Here is a 16820-nt window from a genome sequence, read left to right on the forward strand (position 1 = left end):
AATCACAATAGAAAATTTGTTAACTGGATTTTTATATGCAAAAGAATACCAATACCAAGAAAAAATACTACTAATTTTCCTTGGTTTTGATATACTTTTCTACATGAAAATCCAGTTAATAAATTTTCTATTGCGATTAGAACTATGTTCACCTGTTAAAACATGTTAAGATATGTCTAAGGAACAACCTTGGATGATATGTGGGCATGTAGAGCCCATTAAATGAGAGTATAAGTGATCTTCGTATAGAAACATTGCGAAAACTCGATTTTTGATTGGAGACACCTCTAAATCATGTCTAAAATAAGCCATTTTTGGCGAAAGTTCTTAAATTCACACCTAGAATAAAAATTTGAGCTGACCGATGTATATTTCAAAACTTTTTCAAAATGTGGAGAGGTCTAATGTACACGGCCCGAACCTATCGCATTTCCATACTCGTTCGTGTACACAGTGTTGCCACTATTTTTCAGAAAAACCTGGCAGTGCAACTAAAAATCTGTCACTTGACAACGACCTCAAAAGCATCGAAATTTGATATACATTTTAGTCTTTACAGTATGTGCATGAATCGGTTTTTCTTAAATTTGATAAAATACATCTAAAATTTGCAAAATGTACACTATCACTATCAACTTCTACAATTTAAAAATTTGGCCAATGAGAGTTTTTTTCTGGAAGCTGCAAAAATTCTGTCTATTCTAGATAAATCTGGAATAATGGCATCCCTGCGGGTACATGTAAAGTCTTAACTCTCACAGCACGGTGCACAGTGGCCGGAGGCTGGCCAAAACCTCAAAAATTTATTTTTGAAATATTGATATTTTATGTTTTTCCTAAATTTCAATTCTGGAACCACCATTGCTCTGTTCACTTCAAATGCATGTTGCTCTTTTGATTGTGGTCCGATTTTAGCACAACTAGTTTCATTGTGTAGAGGAACGAAAGAACTTGGTTAGTGAGTAAAATTCATTTGGTAAATTGTCTTGGAACTATGACTTTTTAGTTTAAATATGTTTAAGGTGGTCAGATCAAAAATACTTTGTTCACTAATGTATTCTGTACAAATTTCGGAATAAGTTCGGAACGGTCACATAGTATACATTCTATGTGAAATTACCTCTACTTTTCGAATATCATGGTCTCGTTCTGCGCCTAGGTGCGCAAAAAGTTTTAAGCAGATTTTGAAGCTTTGTTGCTGATATGGAGACGCATGGTGTTTTGTGTAAAATAGTGAGACAATCTACAGTAAACCAACACGTTCAACAATGGTTTTTAAGTAGTGTTCTTTATTTTTTATGATATTGTTGACATTGGTGAACAGTAACGGAAAATCTATCATGAAAACGGGATCATAGTTATAAGAAAGGTTCAATGACACTGTATGGAAAAATGCATTTAATATTTTACGACTTTTGACATCAAAAATGAGCTCAGCACCTCAAAATTAGCTTAAATTGTGATTTTCAGCCAAATTAGGTAACATTTGAGGTTTTGTCCGACTTTTGTTTGAAGAGCCGCCACTGTGCGGTGCAGTGTTTCCAAATAGGCAAAAACGTGATCGAAATTGTTTTGACCACGAAAAAACGATTTTTGAGCTATAGTGTCTTCAGCAAAGTTTGTCTATAAAATATTCCCCATCTTACTAAAGTATTAGTTTGGCGATTAATCCCCCTAAAGCTGAGAAGCAAATTTTTGTTTGGTCATTTATGAAAATAATAAAAAACTGTATTCAGAAAAGTTGTAGAGAATATAATAAGAAACAACTGTGCTGAAGAGACTATGTATCTATCTTTTGATTTTAATACACATTTGTGGAGTTTTCTATGATACACCCCTGTAAATCACTTTTTTCAACATAATTTTTCTGGGTGATTTTTTAGAATTTTGAAATGTTCTAAGATTTTATTTGGCATACCTCTCTAACATGTCACATCACGCTTCCTCCTTTTGCTGTGTGATGTAATTTTTAATGGCCTTGTAAAAGGGTTTTATAGTCGTTTTTTGAATATATATTTTTGCATGCAAGAGACAGTATGCGACAAATGGCTATCCCTGGATTTGATAGCGTTTGCTTTATAGATTCGAATGAATATGGCTTTGTCTGCGGAAATTTGCAGATTGAAGTGTTATTTCATTCCAAAATGTTGCTTTTTGACACTAAAAATTTCGATAACTCAACAGATATAAGAGATAGAAATAAAGTTATATACCAAAAATTGTGTATTTTCTTATACCAAATAAAATCTTAGAACATTTTGAAATTCTAAAAAATCTCCCAGGAAAGTTATGTTGAAATAAGTGATTTGCAGGGGTGTATCATAGAAAACTCCACAAATGAGTATTAAAATCAAAAGATAGATACATAGTCTCTTCAGCAAAATTGTTTCTTATTATATTCATCATTACCGAAACCCAATAGTAGACGCAGTGGCAGCATATCAACTCGCACACAATTAAAGGATGTAAAACTTGCACCCGTTTCCCTAATGTGTGCAAAGTCTAGCGCGTGCTCCCCACCCCGCCATGCTACCCGTAACTCTGAACGTACACGAACGATTGTACCGTCCGAACGTTATAGTCATTATGCTGCTTGTTTGACATTCGTGGGACGAATGATTGAAACGCAGCATCTCTGTTTGTAAATTTTCTGTATTTGATTGAGTCACTTAGGTGCGAATGGGTGCAAACGCCAACATTGCCGAAAATTTACAGCGTCTATTGCTTATTGTACCGTCCAGACAATACAGTCAACATGTTGCTCGTTTGGCATATGAGCAACGATTGATATAAAATAAACACACAGGACCTGTACAAATTATCTTCCCATATGTGATGAAAATCTCAGATACTGCCTTTTGACTGCTCTGCCTGAAATAGGCTTTTTCGCATTTCCCTCAGATATTTTCTCAGATATTCAGTACAATGGTAGTTATTCGCATTTGAAACCTGGGAATATGTTTCAGCAGAAATTTTAGAAACGGGACCCCAGTTGTTGAAACAGTAGAAGTATTACACTTAAAAGCAATGAATAATGAATAGGCCCAAAATAGAGTCATTACCCTATCTGCAATATAAAGAGCATGTAAATGTATGTGAACTTCGAAATATCTCAGCAAGATTTCACAGAATCTTATTTAATATATAACGATTTTTTTAAAATTTAAATTAAAATAAATTAAATTTTTAAATTTTTGCGCTGGAAGATTATGTGCAAAAATGCTTTTACTCAAATTTGATTTATTTTAGAAGAACACAAAAACGACAAAGACAAAAGTATCATCTTTCAAATTTATTAAAATTGTTTATTTTTGTTTACCCCCTTTTGAGATATCAACATTCGAAGAGGGCGTATATTTCAGTAAAAATCATGTATAACTTTTGAACCAGACAAGATAAAAACATTCTTCTTTCAGCAAAAGTAGCACCTAATTATGCACTTGAAGTATTCAGAGCACTACCTTTATGAGAAAATTCACATTGAAAAATTGTAAGAACTTTCGCCAAAAATGGCTTACTTTGGACAAGATTTAGAGGTGTCTCCAATCAAAAATCGTGTTTTTGCTATGTTTCCACAGGAAGATCACTTACACTCTGATTTGATAGGCCCTACATGCCCACATATCGTCAAAGGTTGTTCCTTAGACATATCTTATCATGTTTTAACAGGTGACCATAGCTCTAATCACAATAGAAAATTTGTTAACTGGATTTTTATATGCAAAAGAATACCAATACCAAGAAAAAATACTACTAATTTTCCTTGGTTTTGATATACTTTTCTACATGAAAATCCAGTTAATAAATTTTCTATTGCGATTAGAACTATGTTCACCTGTTAAAACATGTTAAGATATGTCTAAGGAACAACCTTGGATGATATGTGGGCATGTAGAGCCCATTAAATGAGAGTATAAGTGATCTTCGTATAGAAACATTGCGAAAACTCGATTTTTGATTGGAGACACCTCTAAATCATGTCTAAAATAAGCCATTTTTGGCGAAAGTTCTTAAATTCACACCTAGAATAAAAATTTGAGCTGACCGATGTATATTTCAAATCTTTTTCAAAATGTGGAGAGGTCTAGTGTACATGCGAAGTTTTGAAATGTGGGTGGATAGGGTTGGTGTTGGATTGAGTTCAACACTGCACGTTGCGTGGTATGTGTGTTGCATGTGAGTTTCGTTGGGTTAAATTAATTTATTTTTCTGCTTGGGTGTGCGTTGGGTTCATACGGGTGAAATTCTCATGCCAACATGTTTTCGGCAGTATGTGAGGGCGTAGGGGAATTAGACTATTGATACATACGTTTCATATTTTGAATATGCGTGATGCTTTTTTATCACTGAGGCATCTGACAACATGCTTCTGTAGGTGCTTCTGAAGCACGGGCGGACTGAACTAAATTTACGCCTGCCGGATGTCGGTTGGAGATTTTGGTTGGCGAGAAGATAGAGCAGTTAGAAGATGTTAGAGCAGTTTCTGGTCAACCCGAGGGTGATGCCATCCGACCAAGATTAAGCACAGATTAGTTTTTATTGTTACCATTGGTTTGCAAGCATTAGTATTTTATATCAATCAGGTGTTTTCAGCAGCATAGTTTTTAATAAAGGAGCTTAGAAGAGGAAGTGGAACGGAAACAATCACAACTCTAGCTGAGGGTTTTAATTTATTCTTATAAAAAGATTTAATTTGATTTTTAAAATTGATGTACACTGCTGTTTTCTTTATAGCTTCAACAGGTGAAACACGTTTAAATCTGTGTTTTGAATGTATAAAGAGTATTCAGCACATATACTCAGGTTCGATATATTGGGAAATATGAATTATTCAGCATAGATGCGCAGACTGGATAAACTGGGGAAAAATAATGTTGAGTCAAGTAACGCTCAAGACACGACGTGGAATGAATTTTAAACTAAAAAAAAACACCCACTCAAGCTACTGCTGGGGAGAGTAAGTTCCAGTTTTATAGTTTCCAGCTTTATGTTATAGAACTGTCAAAATGATGAATCTGAAACTGAACGACACCGGAACGTGTCGCTAGGTTGATATCTAACTCGAAATTATTTTCCAAATTTGACTATTCTTTACATTTATATTCAAGACATAATTGTAAACGTGTTTCGACTATTGAAGCAACAAAGAGAACAGTAGTGTACACCAGTCTTAAAAATCTGTTTATAGGAATAAATTAAAAACCCTTAGCTAAGGATGTGATTGTTTCCGTCCCAATTCCACTTCTGAACTCCTATATTATAAACTACGCTGCTGAATACACGCTAAAAACCTGATTGATATAAAATACTAATGTTTGCAAACAGGCGGTAACAATAAAAACTAATCAGTGCTTCATCTTGGTCAGATGGTATCACCCTCGTGTTGACCACGAAGAATTACTACAGGTAATCTTCGCAACTTTCTGAAATAAACTGAAACTGCTCAAACATCGTTCAATCTTCTCGCCCACCAAAATGTTCAACCAGCTTTCAGCAGGCGTAAATCTAGTTCACTCCGCCCGTGCTTCAGAAACACCTACACAAGCATGTTGTAAGATGTCTCAGTGATAAAAAAAATCATCACCCTACTTTACCGACCCACAAAATGCCGAAAACATGATAATTTCACTCGTAATTTAAAAATCTGGTAAAATGAGAATTTTTTCTGCAAATAACAAAAAAATATTGTCTGTTCCAGATGTAAAACTGGCAAACTCGCATCTCTGTGGATACATGCAAAGTCTTAAATCCCACAGCAGGTCGAAGAGAGCATGACAATCGTGACACGCAGCAAAAAAAACCGGGTGCAAGATCCACAAGCTCCAACTGTGTCAATGCCACCACTGCCGAAACCCCACAGTAGACGCTGTTGCGGCATATCAACTCACAGGCAATTAAGCGGTGTAAGACTTGCACCCGTTTTCCTATTGTGTGCAAGGTTTAGCGTGCGCTCCCTACTCCGGCATGCGACCCAAAACTCTAAACGTACACAAACGATTGAACCGTCCGAACGATGTAGTCATGATGTTGCTCGTTTGACATTCGTGCGACGAATGATTGAAACCTCTATTTGTAAATTGTCCGTATTTAATTGAGTCACTTAGGTGCGAATAGGTGCAAACGCCACCGTTGCCGAAAATTTACAGCGTCTACTGCTTATTGTACCGTCCAGACAATACAGTCAACATGTCGCTCGTTTGGCATATGAGCGACGACTGATATAAAATAAACACACAGGACCTGTACAAATTATCTTTCCATATGTGATGAAACGTTTAGATGTACCGCTTGAACCAAAAGGAGCTGTTGATTACGCATTATACATGTTTGTAAGACATCAAATCTCTAAATCCAAAGACGAAAGCGTGAGCAAATGTTTCTTGCTAATTTCGCTTCCTGGACCTCTGTGCAATGTGGTAGAAATGGGTTCTCACTCATTACACATATGTATATATCAATAGCAGGAGCGGATCCATGAAAAAAATTCGGAGGGGGTCCAAAATTTCGACTTTGAAATGTTCATTGTACAATACGTAATATGTAATACCCTCATTTAATTAAAATCGCTTTTGGTAATCGAATCTGATTTGGAATGATTTTGAACTTAGAATCAATTTAAAATAGAAACTATTTTAAAATTTCTCAAGAAGTTAAAAATTTTCGGGGACTTTAAGACTCTCCCCCTTGATCCGCTACTGATCAATAGACATGATCCTACTCACCACTATTCATCCCATTGAGTGGCGGCATCGCCTGACTAGACTTCGGCTTCCGTTTCCGGGTCTGAATGCCATCCTTCTTCATGGTCAGCGGTCGATCTACATTATGCAGTTTATGATAAAGACCACAAGCATTGCAGACCGGTTCACCTCGGTTGTTCCTACGCCACAGGGTGGTCGTAGTAGTCTGACAGTTAGCACATGTCACACCTGTTCTGCGGTTTCCTGGTACTGGCGTTTTCTGTAAAATGAGCGTTTATTACCAACACGGCGACGTACCCAAAAACAGACAGCGCGCCCTTACCGGTGGTTGTTTGGCCTTCTGACTCCTGTTCGGGGGTCTATTGGTTCCCGGGTTCTGACGGTTGTACAATGCGCATGCATTACAGAGTGTGTGTCCGACATTATCTCTTCGCCACAACGGTGTATCAGAACTGCCACAGTTCACGCACTCACGGTGTTCGGTTGATGGCAAAATGGACGATTCGTACCCGTCCGCCAAACTACTGATTTGCCATGCTTGTCCATTGCTCTGGTATTCTGGACCACCCGCCGGATTCTGATCCATTACAACAGTTCCGCTGAATGTCTACGGATTCAATAGTTCAATGTTAGAGTAAATAGTTACTATTCGTAGTACACTTACCGTGTTGTAGTCGATACTTCCATTCCAGTAGGGATATATTTGTTGCGCACCTGGAGAACTGCTGTTGTGCGTGGAGGTGTTTTCGTAAATGTTTTGCGAACCGTAATGAATTTGTTTGGCCGATATAAGCGAGGAAGAAGTAAGCGTCGGATCACTACTTTTGTACAGCACTGTGTTGGGACTGGCGGAGTGATAGTAGACGGTATCTTTGGTTGAAATATATGGATAATTCCCCGCTGCCTGGTAGCTTTCCGGAGTGATATAGTAGTTTTGTGCGGACGAAAGCGAATGCACCGGTTCCAGATTCGTGTAGTGCGTTTTGACATCGCTGCCCGACGATTCTGTTTGTACATCTCCTGGTTGTCCACTTTCTGGTGCCTCGTAGATCTGAATGGTATGCTGATGTGACTGCTGTTGTTGCGATTGAACCGAGGGTTGATGATGATGCTGTAGCTGTGATTGCGCAAGGTGATGCTGATGTTGTTGATGCTGTTGTTGGTGTTGCTGCTGTTGTTGTTGTTGCTGTTGTTGCTGTTGATGATGATGATGTTGGTGTTCCAAGTGTTCGGACTTGATAGGAACATCCACTTCTTGCGGCTGGTGATGTTGTTGCCCCGTTGATGCATGCAAATGCTGTGGTTGTTGATGAGAATGGTGGTGAGGAGGTAGTGCCAAGCTTGGATGGGGTTGCTGGTAGTGCAGGTAACGAGAGTGATACTTGAGGTCCTCATATCGTACAAGTGATGGATTCGCGTAACGAACGGGCTCTTCAATGTCGTTCTTGTACTCAACATATATAGTCTGAGTCTGCATTGGAATGTGTGAATGACCATCAGCGGTGACTAAACGCTCCTTTTCCATGCTGGCTTCACGCTTGAGGTACTGATGAACTGGGGAAGATGCAGCAACGCTGTTCTGACTAGTTGGGGGTTGTTCATACGTGAAGGCATGGCCTGCTGCCGTCGTAACTGTGGACACTGCCTGATGGTACTCCACAGTTTCATACTCCTGGGCTTCCGAGTGTCCATCGCTTGTTTCTGCAATCTCACCGGAGGTTGTTATCATTCGATGTTTATGCTGGTTGATGATAACGGCGGTCGGTAGCGCGGGTGATTGACCATCATTGTTTGTCATTTCAGCCGGCACTATAATCTCTTGAACTTCGATCTCTTGTAGTGGCTGCTGCTGCTGCTGTTGATGTTGTTGCTGCTGTAGTTGAGGAGTTGGAGCCGGCGGAGGCTGTACGTGATGCTCAGGTGATCCCGTTTCGGATTTGGACGTGCTGTCTTTCGAGTCTCTCGATTCCATCTGAAATGAATGGTTAAATGAATGCAATTAGCCAAATGACTAGAATACACAGGTGAATCATTTTTACTACGTATATTACCGAGTTGACAGTTTGCAAACAAGAGACTCACGTCACATAATTTTGCAATTGTGGTTCGTCGAGTGCTCGGTTTATGGTTTAATTCGTCCGTCACTGGTAACGCCCTTTACAATTCGTGACGAAACAAAGGGGTTTCTCCAAATCGCGCCACCCAATGTAGCTTGACTCATATTCCTGGTGTGTAAGCATTTGAATTTAAGACTAAAGTACGGCGCACGCGTCGTCGTCAATAAAACGACATCCGCAGCTTTGTTTCCGCACAAATAGTGAATTTCCGGTTGAAACAAATTTAACCGAGAGTGGTAGGCTGTAGTGCTGTAAATGGATCATTGACTTGTTTAATTTAATTTTGGACAAGGTGTAACAACGCTGACAATCTACGGCGAAACCAGATATCGAGATAAGTAAATTTTGAAGTTTCAAGTTAATCGAATGGTTCATTTTGGAATCTACAAATCAAACATTAACTTCAGATAATTGATGTGTTTTTAAAGTTGATAATGTGTAAAGTGATTTTTAACTGTCTTATGACTATGTAAAGATAGGTATTATGTAATAATATAATAGGAAATTATTTCTATTTATTTATCACGCATATTTGCTACTAGAAAACGAAGCTATGCACTTCAAGCGCGAGGCACATGATGCAGCTTTCGCTGTCTGTTTATTTAAACTAATCTTAAGGGTTAAACCGAATGCTTCGTCACTGACGGAGCGTCAAATTGCGGTTTGAACAATATATCAATCGCGAATTACTTTCTGAAGCGAACTAGACGACGTTTTCATGACAGCATTGAAACTTTTTAAATAGTGCCAAACTACCTGTGTCAGAGCCTCTACGTTGCACAGTGGTCAAAATGAGCAAATTCATGCCTTTAATTATTTTGTGGCTAAACTATAGGGTTTTGAGTTTTGGTGATTTCAGACAAGTTTTTGGAGTTAATAAGGCGGATTTTTTGAAGTAGACGGTCATGTTCCAAAATGAAGTATAAAGGCATTTCTGAAATATAACTTTTTACTGAAAGGAGATAGGCGGTTTGAGTCTTCAGTAAAGTTGTAGAGAATATTATTTTAAGTAATATAACTGAAGGTACTAACTCTCTATCTACAGCCGATTCGTTGTTATGAGAAGTTTTCGTTAGCACCCTTTAATAATCTGTTTTTTGGAAATAACTTTTGTCGTATTCATTTATCTACAACAATGTTCTCTGCAATGTTTTAGATGTTGTGAAACGGTTTAACCTTGTTAAACATTTTAAGACGCTCCGATGCTTGTATAAAGAGTTAGAGATGTTTCTTTGATTAAAAATGTCATATTTCTTAGCCAGATTTCTAAAAAAAGTTGCAAAAATATGCAGGTGATATTGTATTATCTTGAAAGTACTATCAATCTACTGCAAAGTCATGAAGGAATGGTTAGTATCCGTTGGTATCCAAGAATGTTGCGTACAAATGAAATGGCGAGTATTTGAGTTCTAACGGCGTTTATATTCTATTCAATCTTAAATAATGGGAAAGTAGCAAAGGTCTACAATAGAATGTTGATGATCTAGTTATCTTATCCTTTTTCGATGAATCGTTGTCTGCGTTGTTATGTAATTTTTTATTTGGATCGTCCTCAGTTTTATTCGATAACTGCAACAACTTACGTTTACCAATTTCGACAACAAACAAAATCGCTAACTACTAAACGACTACATGAAAATGCTTCAAAAACTGAATGCATAGAGGAATGCCTAACATAAAATTTATTGTCAGTAATATATAGATCAGATAAAATAGAAGAATCCGATGAACAATGAATATCGAAGTTGCCTTATTTCAATTTTGCACTTATACGCGGTTTACAATATACCAAGCAAATAATCATGTAAATATCGACGAGGGGGGTAAGAGATTAGGTTCATTCGGTGGAAATTGCTTTTAATAGATTTTAATGATACACAAAGCGTTAGTCAATTTCCATATAATAATGCAACATTTGAACTTAATTTCTCAAATTTTCGTGGCAAAATATTGAAAATAATTGAGAGTGAATCTGTGGAGGAGACTATAAGAAAATAGGTGTGCATCATAACTCAAAATCTACTGGACCAATTATTTCAAAATTTTGTACAGTACTTCTTCACACAATTTCCAATGGAACTACGAGCACTTTTTGTTATATTATGGTGCTACTTTTACAATAACTCGTTAAGTGATTATAATAACTAAAATAATTTAGAATACAGTACATATAAAATGGTTGAATATAATGAAGCCAGATAGCGCTAAAGAAAAACTCAAATGCTCGCTGTTTAATTCTTTTATAACATTCTTGGATACCATTTCTTTAGAATTTCGTAGTAGACTTTCAAGATAACATTATTTCATTTGCATATTTTTGCAACTTTTTTAGAAAACTTGTTTAGAAATATGACATTTTTAATCAAAGAAACAGCTCTAACTCTTTCTATAAACATCGGATCGTCTTCACATATTCAACAAAGTTGTGGGTTTTACAATATCTAAAACATTGTGAAGAACATTATTGTAGAGAAATGAATACGACAAAAGTTATTTTAAATAAACTGATTTTTATTGGGTTCATTGGAAAACTTCTCATAACAACGAAACGGCTGTAGATAGAGAGTTAGTATCTTCACCTAAATTACTAAAATAACATTATCTGCAACTTTTTTGAAGACTCAAACTGTCTAACTCCTTTCAGTAAAAAGTTACATTTCAAAAATGCCTTTACATTTCACTTTGGAACATGGTCTTCTACTTCTGAAAATCTGTCTTAATAACTCCAAAAACTTGTCCTAAGTCACCAAAACTCAAAACCTTATGGTTTAGCCTCAAAATAATTAAAGGCATGAAATTGCTCATTTTGACCACTGTGCGTTGAACTGGTTTTATAGAGCTACCTAACATACGATGCGCCAAAAGATATGTCATGCTACATATTCAAATTTGAATTTAAAACTTAAAGGGGAAGTGAGTCAATTCGGACCACTGGCCACTCGGACCGCTAGCCAATTCGGACCCCCAGCTGTTTCTCAGCTATGGTGAAAAGTGTATATATCATTTTCATGGCTGTCATGTAGCTCTATTCTATCTCACAAAATTTCGCGGTTCTCAGTTTTCGTGTGCGTACGCTAGGGGCGACTGTTGTTTCGGAGCGCTTTTTTAGAAAAATATGTAAGCCAAAAAAACTAAATTTTTGTTTGGCAACAACAATTATTTAAATCAATAATATCTTTCATTTAATATCTTGTTTTGGGCGAGACTATCAACTGTTTTCGTGTAATCGGTGTGTGAATAATAGAATATGGGTTAATCCAATTCGGACCTTTTGCCTTATATATGATCTGATACGCGATCGCGAAAAACCATTTGAGAGGAAAGCGTGCGCAGTTGGTCGAGCTTTCAGGATTTTTTTTATAAAAATAAAGAGCATCATTATATATATTATATAATAATAATTCGAATCATACAAAAAACTGCAAGGGACAGCCCTATGGGGTTGTACGAATTGTAGACGTAGGACTACAATATGTGAAATATTTAATTTCTTATTACATTTGGATTAATAATTAATCAAACATTTCTTTCTACAGTTCACTTCATGAATCAAACCGTCTTGCTCATCAGGTCACTTTATTTACAATGAGCGATCGAATCCGATTAAAGAAAGCAGACAGAAAACTGCGATGGAAAACCGAACTAATATCTGGAACTGCTTTAAAATTTTAAAAAGTTTTCTATTGTATGCTGTAAACAACCAGACCGATGCCTAAAAATCATGTTTTAGACAATACAGTCACAGTTCTTCTATAGGACAAGCTTTATAGTTTTATTTTGCCGTTATTGTAATTTTCCTAAAGTACACATAAATGTAGCGAATGCAGTGGTCTTAATCATATATCGAAGCAAAACATATACAAGAATCGAAAATAGTTTTATGGATGGACTTAGATGCATTTTTTGCAGCGATTTTTTGAGTAACAATGCATCCATTCATAAATAGGCTTTGTAGTACCTATGTATTGGTAGAATCAAAGTGGGATAGGTTGAGTGGAAATGAATCTCGTGGAATCAATAAATTGATGAAACGTAAATAATAAGCCTTCGTTGCACTTTCTTAGCCTGTCATGGAGACGACAATGCAAAGAAAACCCGAAGGTTTTCGCTTCGCGCAACGAAAGCTCAGATTTCTATCATACACGCAACACTTGGATATACCTACACAAGCGAACGGTTTACCGTGCTTGAATCAAAAAGCTGTGCCAGTACATCGTGTCCGTACACGAATGGAAGATACGCACCAAGCAAAATGAGTCAACGCTGGTGATGATGGGTGGTGCGAAAGAGACAACTAGTACCACGACGCTAGCCTCTGCTACACTGGCGGTGGGAGAATGCAGCGCTGTGCTCTGCTCTGCCTGCTGTCCAAGAGGCAACTGAGCTTGCCCTACCAAATATACTCTTTAAATAGTTGATGATGACGTCATTCATAGAAGCGTTGCGCGTTAGGTACATAAATCTGTCGTGCCAGACTAGGGAAGCGCAGCCTTCTGTGTGCAAATGCGTGGTATTTTAACTATGTTGAACATTATTTAAAATTTTAATGCCATGAGATCAAAAATCTTTGGTTTTATCTATTGGAATCTATTCGTAGAAGTATTTCTGAGCGATATGCGAAAAAAATTTGAAAATTTACCGTAAGATGGCTGAATTATAAGCGTTTAAAATTGGACCACTTTTCGTTACATACCATTTTTGTTGAATTTGCAACGTGCACCCCCATATCGAAAACAAAGACGTAGTCCTACGTCAAAATGCTGAAAAACTAACGACCTATATTGATTTTGCAAATATACCGGTGATTCTTCGTCACCCTAATACACTATGCTGGGCCACGCAATACAGCTGTGTGAGGGAAAAAAAACGCAGCTACTTTCCCAAATGTAGCAACATTTGGCATGATTCGAATCAATAATTTCAAATGAATCGAGTGATTTGAATTCTGTTTTTCAGTTTAATACAGGTTATATATGAATCAAACATAGCCGAAACCGGGTGCGATTTTTCAACACGATATTCGAAACCGAAACCTTCGAGACTCCGGCCCGGTGCACTAACGCTTATACTATCGCTGGGATATGATAGCGTCTCAGAAAGAACATATGATTATCGCACTAGCGACAGTGATCGTACCCTGCCTACAAAGCGAGATCACACACAACCGGAGCTGCAACCCAACACTATTGATATAACTATTGATCTATTTAATTTCCCCGCTAGATACAAAGGCCCCGGTTTCTATTATCGTCTGGTGTTTAATTTTTAGTTCATTACCCATCGTCGTGCCAGAACTACAATACGACAGACAATAAGAAAATTGTATTTTTGACTGCTAATAGTAAGAATTATAAAAATATGTTAAAAATTGTTGATAAGAAAACTGTTTGCTAAAATCTTTTTCATGATCCAAATACACTAAAAAAGTTTATTTACATCTTTAAAATGATAATCGTCTGCACGGTGTTCCTAAAACCGTTATTAACAAAAAAAATTACCATAAATTTGTCATACGGCATTCGAAAGATACAGTATCCAAGCATCTTCTCAGTGAATTTCAAAATGATCAATCGAGGGATTCGAGAGAAATTGCAATTTGAAGTTTTATGACACGTTTCATAAGGCTACCAGCAAACACCCACGGGTTTGGTCCTATCTCTACAAACAAAATTTTTTTGTCTACTTATTTAGTACATGGCGTTCGAAAGATATAGTAATTAAGTATATCTCCTGCAAGTTTGAAAATATTTCATTGACGGAATCGAAATTTATAACGGTTTGGATGTGGTATGCGGTCATAGATGGGTTTTCTACCAGACTTCAAGCGTGAATCCATGTTTGTCCATTGACTATTTAGATCGTTTATATGTGCCGCGGTTTTTAAAGGAAAACCTGACCATTTAATTACATAAATATAATGTACAAAAGGTGTTATTTATATGGTACACTGAAAAAATAGGAAAATAGGGTTGTCTACCAAACGTTAAATATAATGTGTAAATTAAAAAAATGGATAAAAGTCGGAATGTTTACTTCAAAAGGCCATATTTCAATGGTTTGTTGACCGATTCTAATTATTTTTTCATTATTGAACAAGTAGACGTTTCATCGTTAATTTTCATTAAGAAGAATATAAAATAGAGTTGCCTACTTCAAATAATAGACAACATAATTATCCTCAATTATATGTATTATCACTATCCACTAAGGATATCTTTGTATACAAAACGATGACCTATACATTAGTTGAATGCAACGAAAAATAAAACCATAAATTTAAAAAATATGAAAGTATTTGCTGATTCAGATCAATTTATGTTATGATACGGTTTTTGTTGGAAATTTTGTACAATCGCTGGTTGGGTTGACAGATGTTAAAACTGGTCGAAGGGGATGTTATTAGTGCAAGTTCATCTACTCATATCTCTAACTATTGTCAGTTTTATTGTCGAATTGAACTTATCATGAGAATTTGACATTCAGATGTTTATACAGCAATTGCAATCAACTAGTATATAAAAATGGATAGGAAGCTATTTTTGAAACAAAAATATTTACTAAATAATGATAATACATATAGTTGAGATCAACTATATCGCCTATTTATTGATGTAGATGACTCTGTTTTATATTCTCCTTAATATAAATTAACAATGAAACGTTTACCTGTTTAATAATGAAAAAAATAATTAGAATCGGTCAACAAACCAGTGAGATATGGCCTTTTGAAGTAAACATTCCAACTTTTATTCATTTTTTTAGTTTTCACATTATATTTAACGTTTGGTAGACAACCCTATTTTCATATTTTTTCAGTGCACCATATAAATAACACCCTTTGTACATTATATTTATGTAATTAAATGGTAAGGTTTTCCTTTAAAAACCGCGACACGTATAAACGATCTAAATAGTCAATGGACAAACATGGATTCACGCTTGAAGTCTGGTAGAAAACCCATCTATGACCGCATACCACATCCAAACCGTTATAAATTTCGATTCCGTCAATGAAATATTTTCAAACTTGCAGGAGATATACTTAATTACTATATCTTTCGAACGCCATGTACTAAATAAGTAGACAAAAAAAATTGTTTGTAGAGATAGGACCAAACCCGTGGGTGTTTGCTGGTAGCCTTATGAAACGTGTCATAAAACTTCAAATTGCAATTTCTCTCGAATCCCTCGATTGATCATTTTGAAATTCACTGAGAAGATGCTTAGATACTGTATCTTTCGAATGCCGTATGACAAATTTATGGTCATTTTTTTTGTTAATAACGGTTTTAGGAACACCGTGTCTGGTTTTGATGGTTTATGATGGAGAGACGCGAATGACTTTTAAAAAGGGCATTATTCCACGAATTGATTGTTTTATTGCAACAAAATTCCAAATAACTCGATAACTGTTGACTTTTGGGAGATTTTTTAAATGCATTTTGATTCCAAATAACATCAAAAATCATATTCTACAATGAAATTATAGTTTTATCTGCAAACTAGTATCAAAGGTAAAATACGTATTAAGTTTTGATTAGAAAAACTTTTTTACTCATAAGTTCTCCATCATGCAATCGAATTCAATTTTTCTCTCTAGGTTTTCATTGAAAAAATATAAAAAAAGAAAAATGATTTCTTGCGATTAAAATTTATAATATAGATTTAAAGTCATTTTTTCAGCCTTCACTTTTTCCTGTAGAAGCATTCATTCTCTGTTACTCTAACTAGTTTTGCTGTATAAAATATGATAATCAAACAAAAAATTAAAGGAATTCACGCAAAACGTCTACGCCCTTCTGAAAAATTGCTCTTATATCAAAATGTTATAATAACCAGAGAAAATCATGGATATTAATAAAACTGAACCCAACTGCAAAGTTTTGTTCGAATCGGCGAAAGTCACATTTTTGGTAGGCCGGTTTCTCCCTCATGACAGTAATGTTCACCAAAAAAATTTCGTCCGAAAAGACGGGTTCAGAAATAACCTGAATCGATCGTG

The 16820-nt window shown here is 36.1% G+C and overlaps 1 protein-coding gene across 5 annotated transcripts in view; it reads right to left on the minus strand.

The window, feature by feature from the left end:
* LOC131683841 (GATA-binding factor 3-like) overlaps positions 1-16820 on the minus strand; it is an 84333-nt gene that overhangs the window by 4300 nt on the left and 63213 nt on the right. For 3 of the 5 annotated variants that reach the window (XM_058966189.1, XM_058966188.1, XM_058966187.1), the window contains exons 2-4: positions 7366-8673; positions 7024-7308; positions 6723-6960 (exon numbers count right to left, since the gene is read on the minus strand). In XM_058966189.1, coding sequence (XP_058822172.1) covers positions 6723-6960; positions 7024-7308; positions 7366-8673 — 1831 coding nt within the window. Of the gene's footprint in view, positions 1-6722; positions 6961-7023; positions 7309-7365; positions 8674-8740; positions 8762-8783; positions 8842-16820 lie in introns of those variants that run through there. The other 2 variants (XM_058966190.1, XM_058966191.1) reach the window with 2 other exon arrangements.

The sequence above is a fragment of the Topomyia yanbarensis genome, chromosome 2 (genome assembly GCF_030247195.1).
Source record: "Topomyia yanbarensis strain Yona2022 chromosome 2, ASM3024719v1, whole genome shotgun sequence".
NCBI lineage: Eukaryota > Metazoa > Arthropoda > Insecta > Diptera > Culicidae > Topomyia > Topomyia yanbarensis.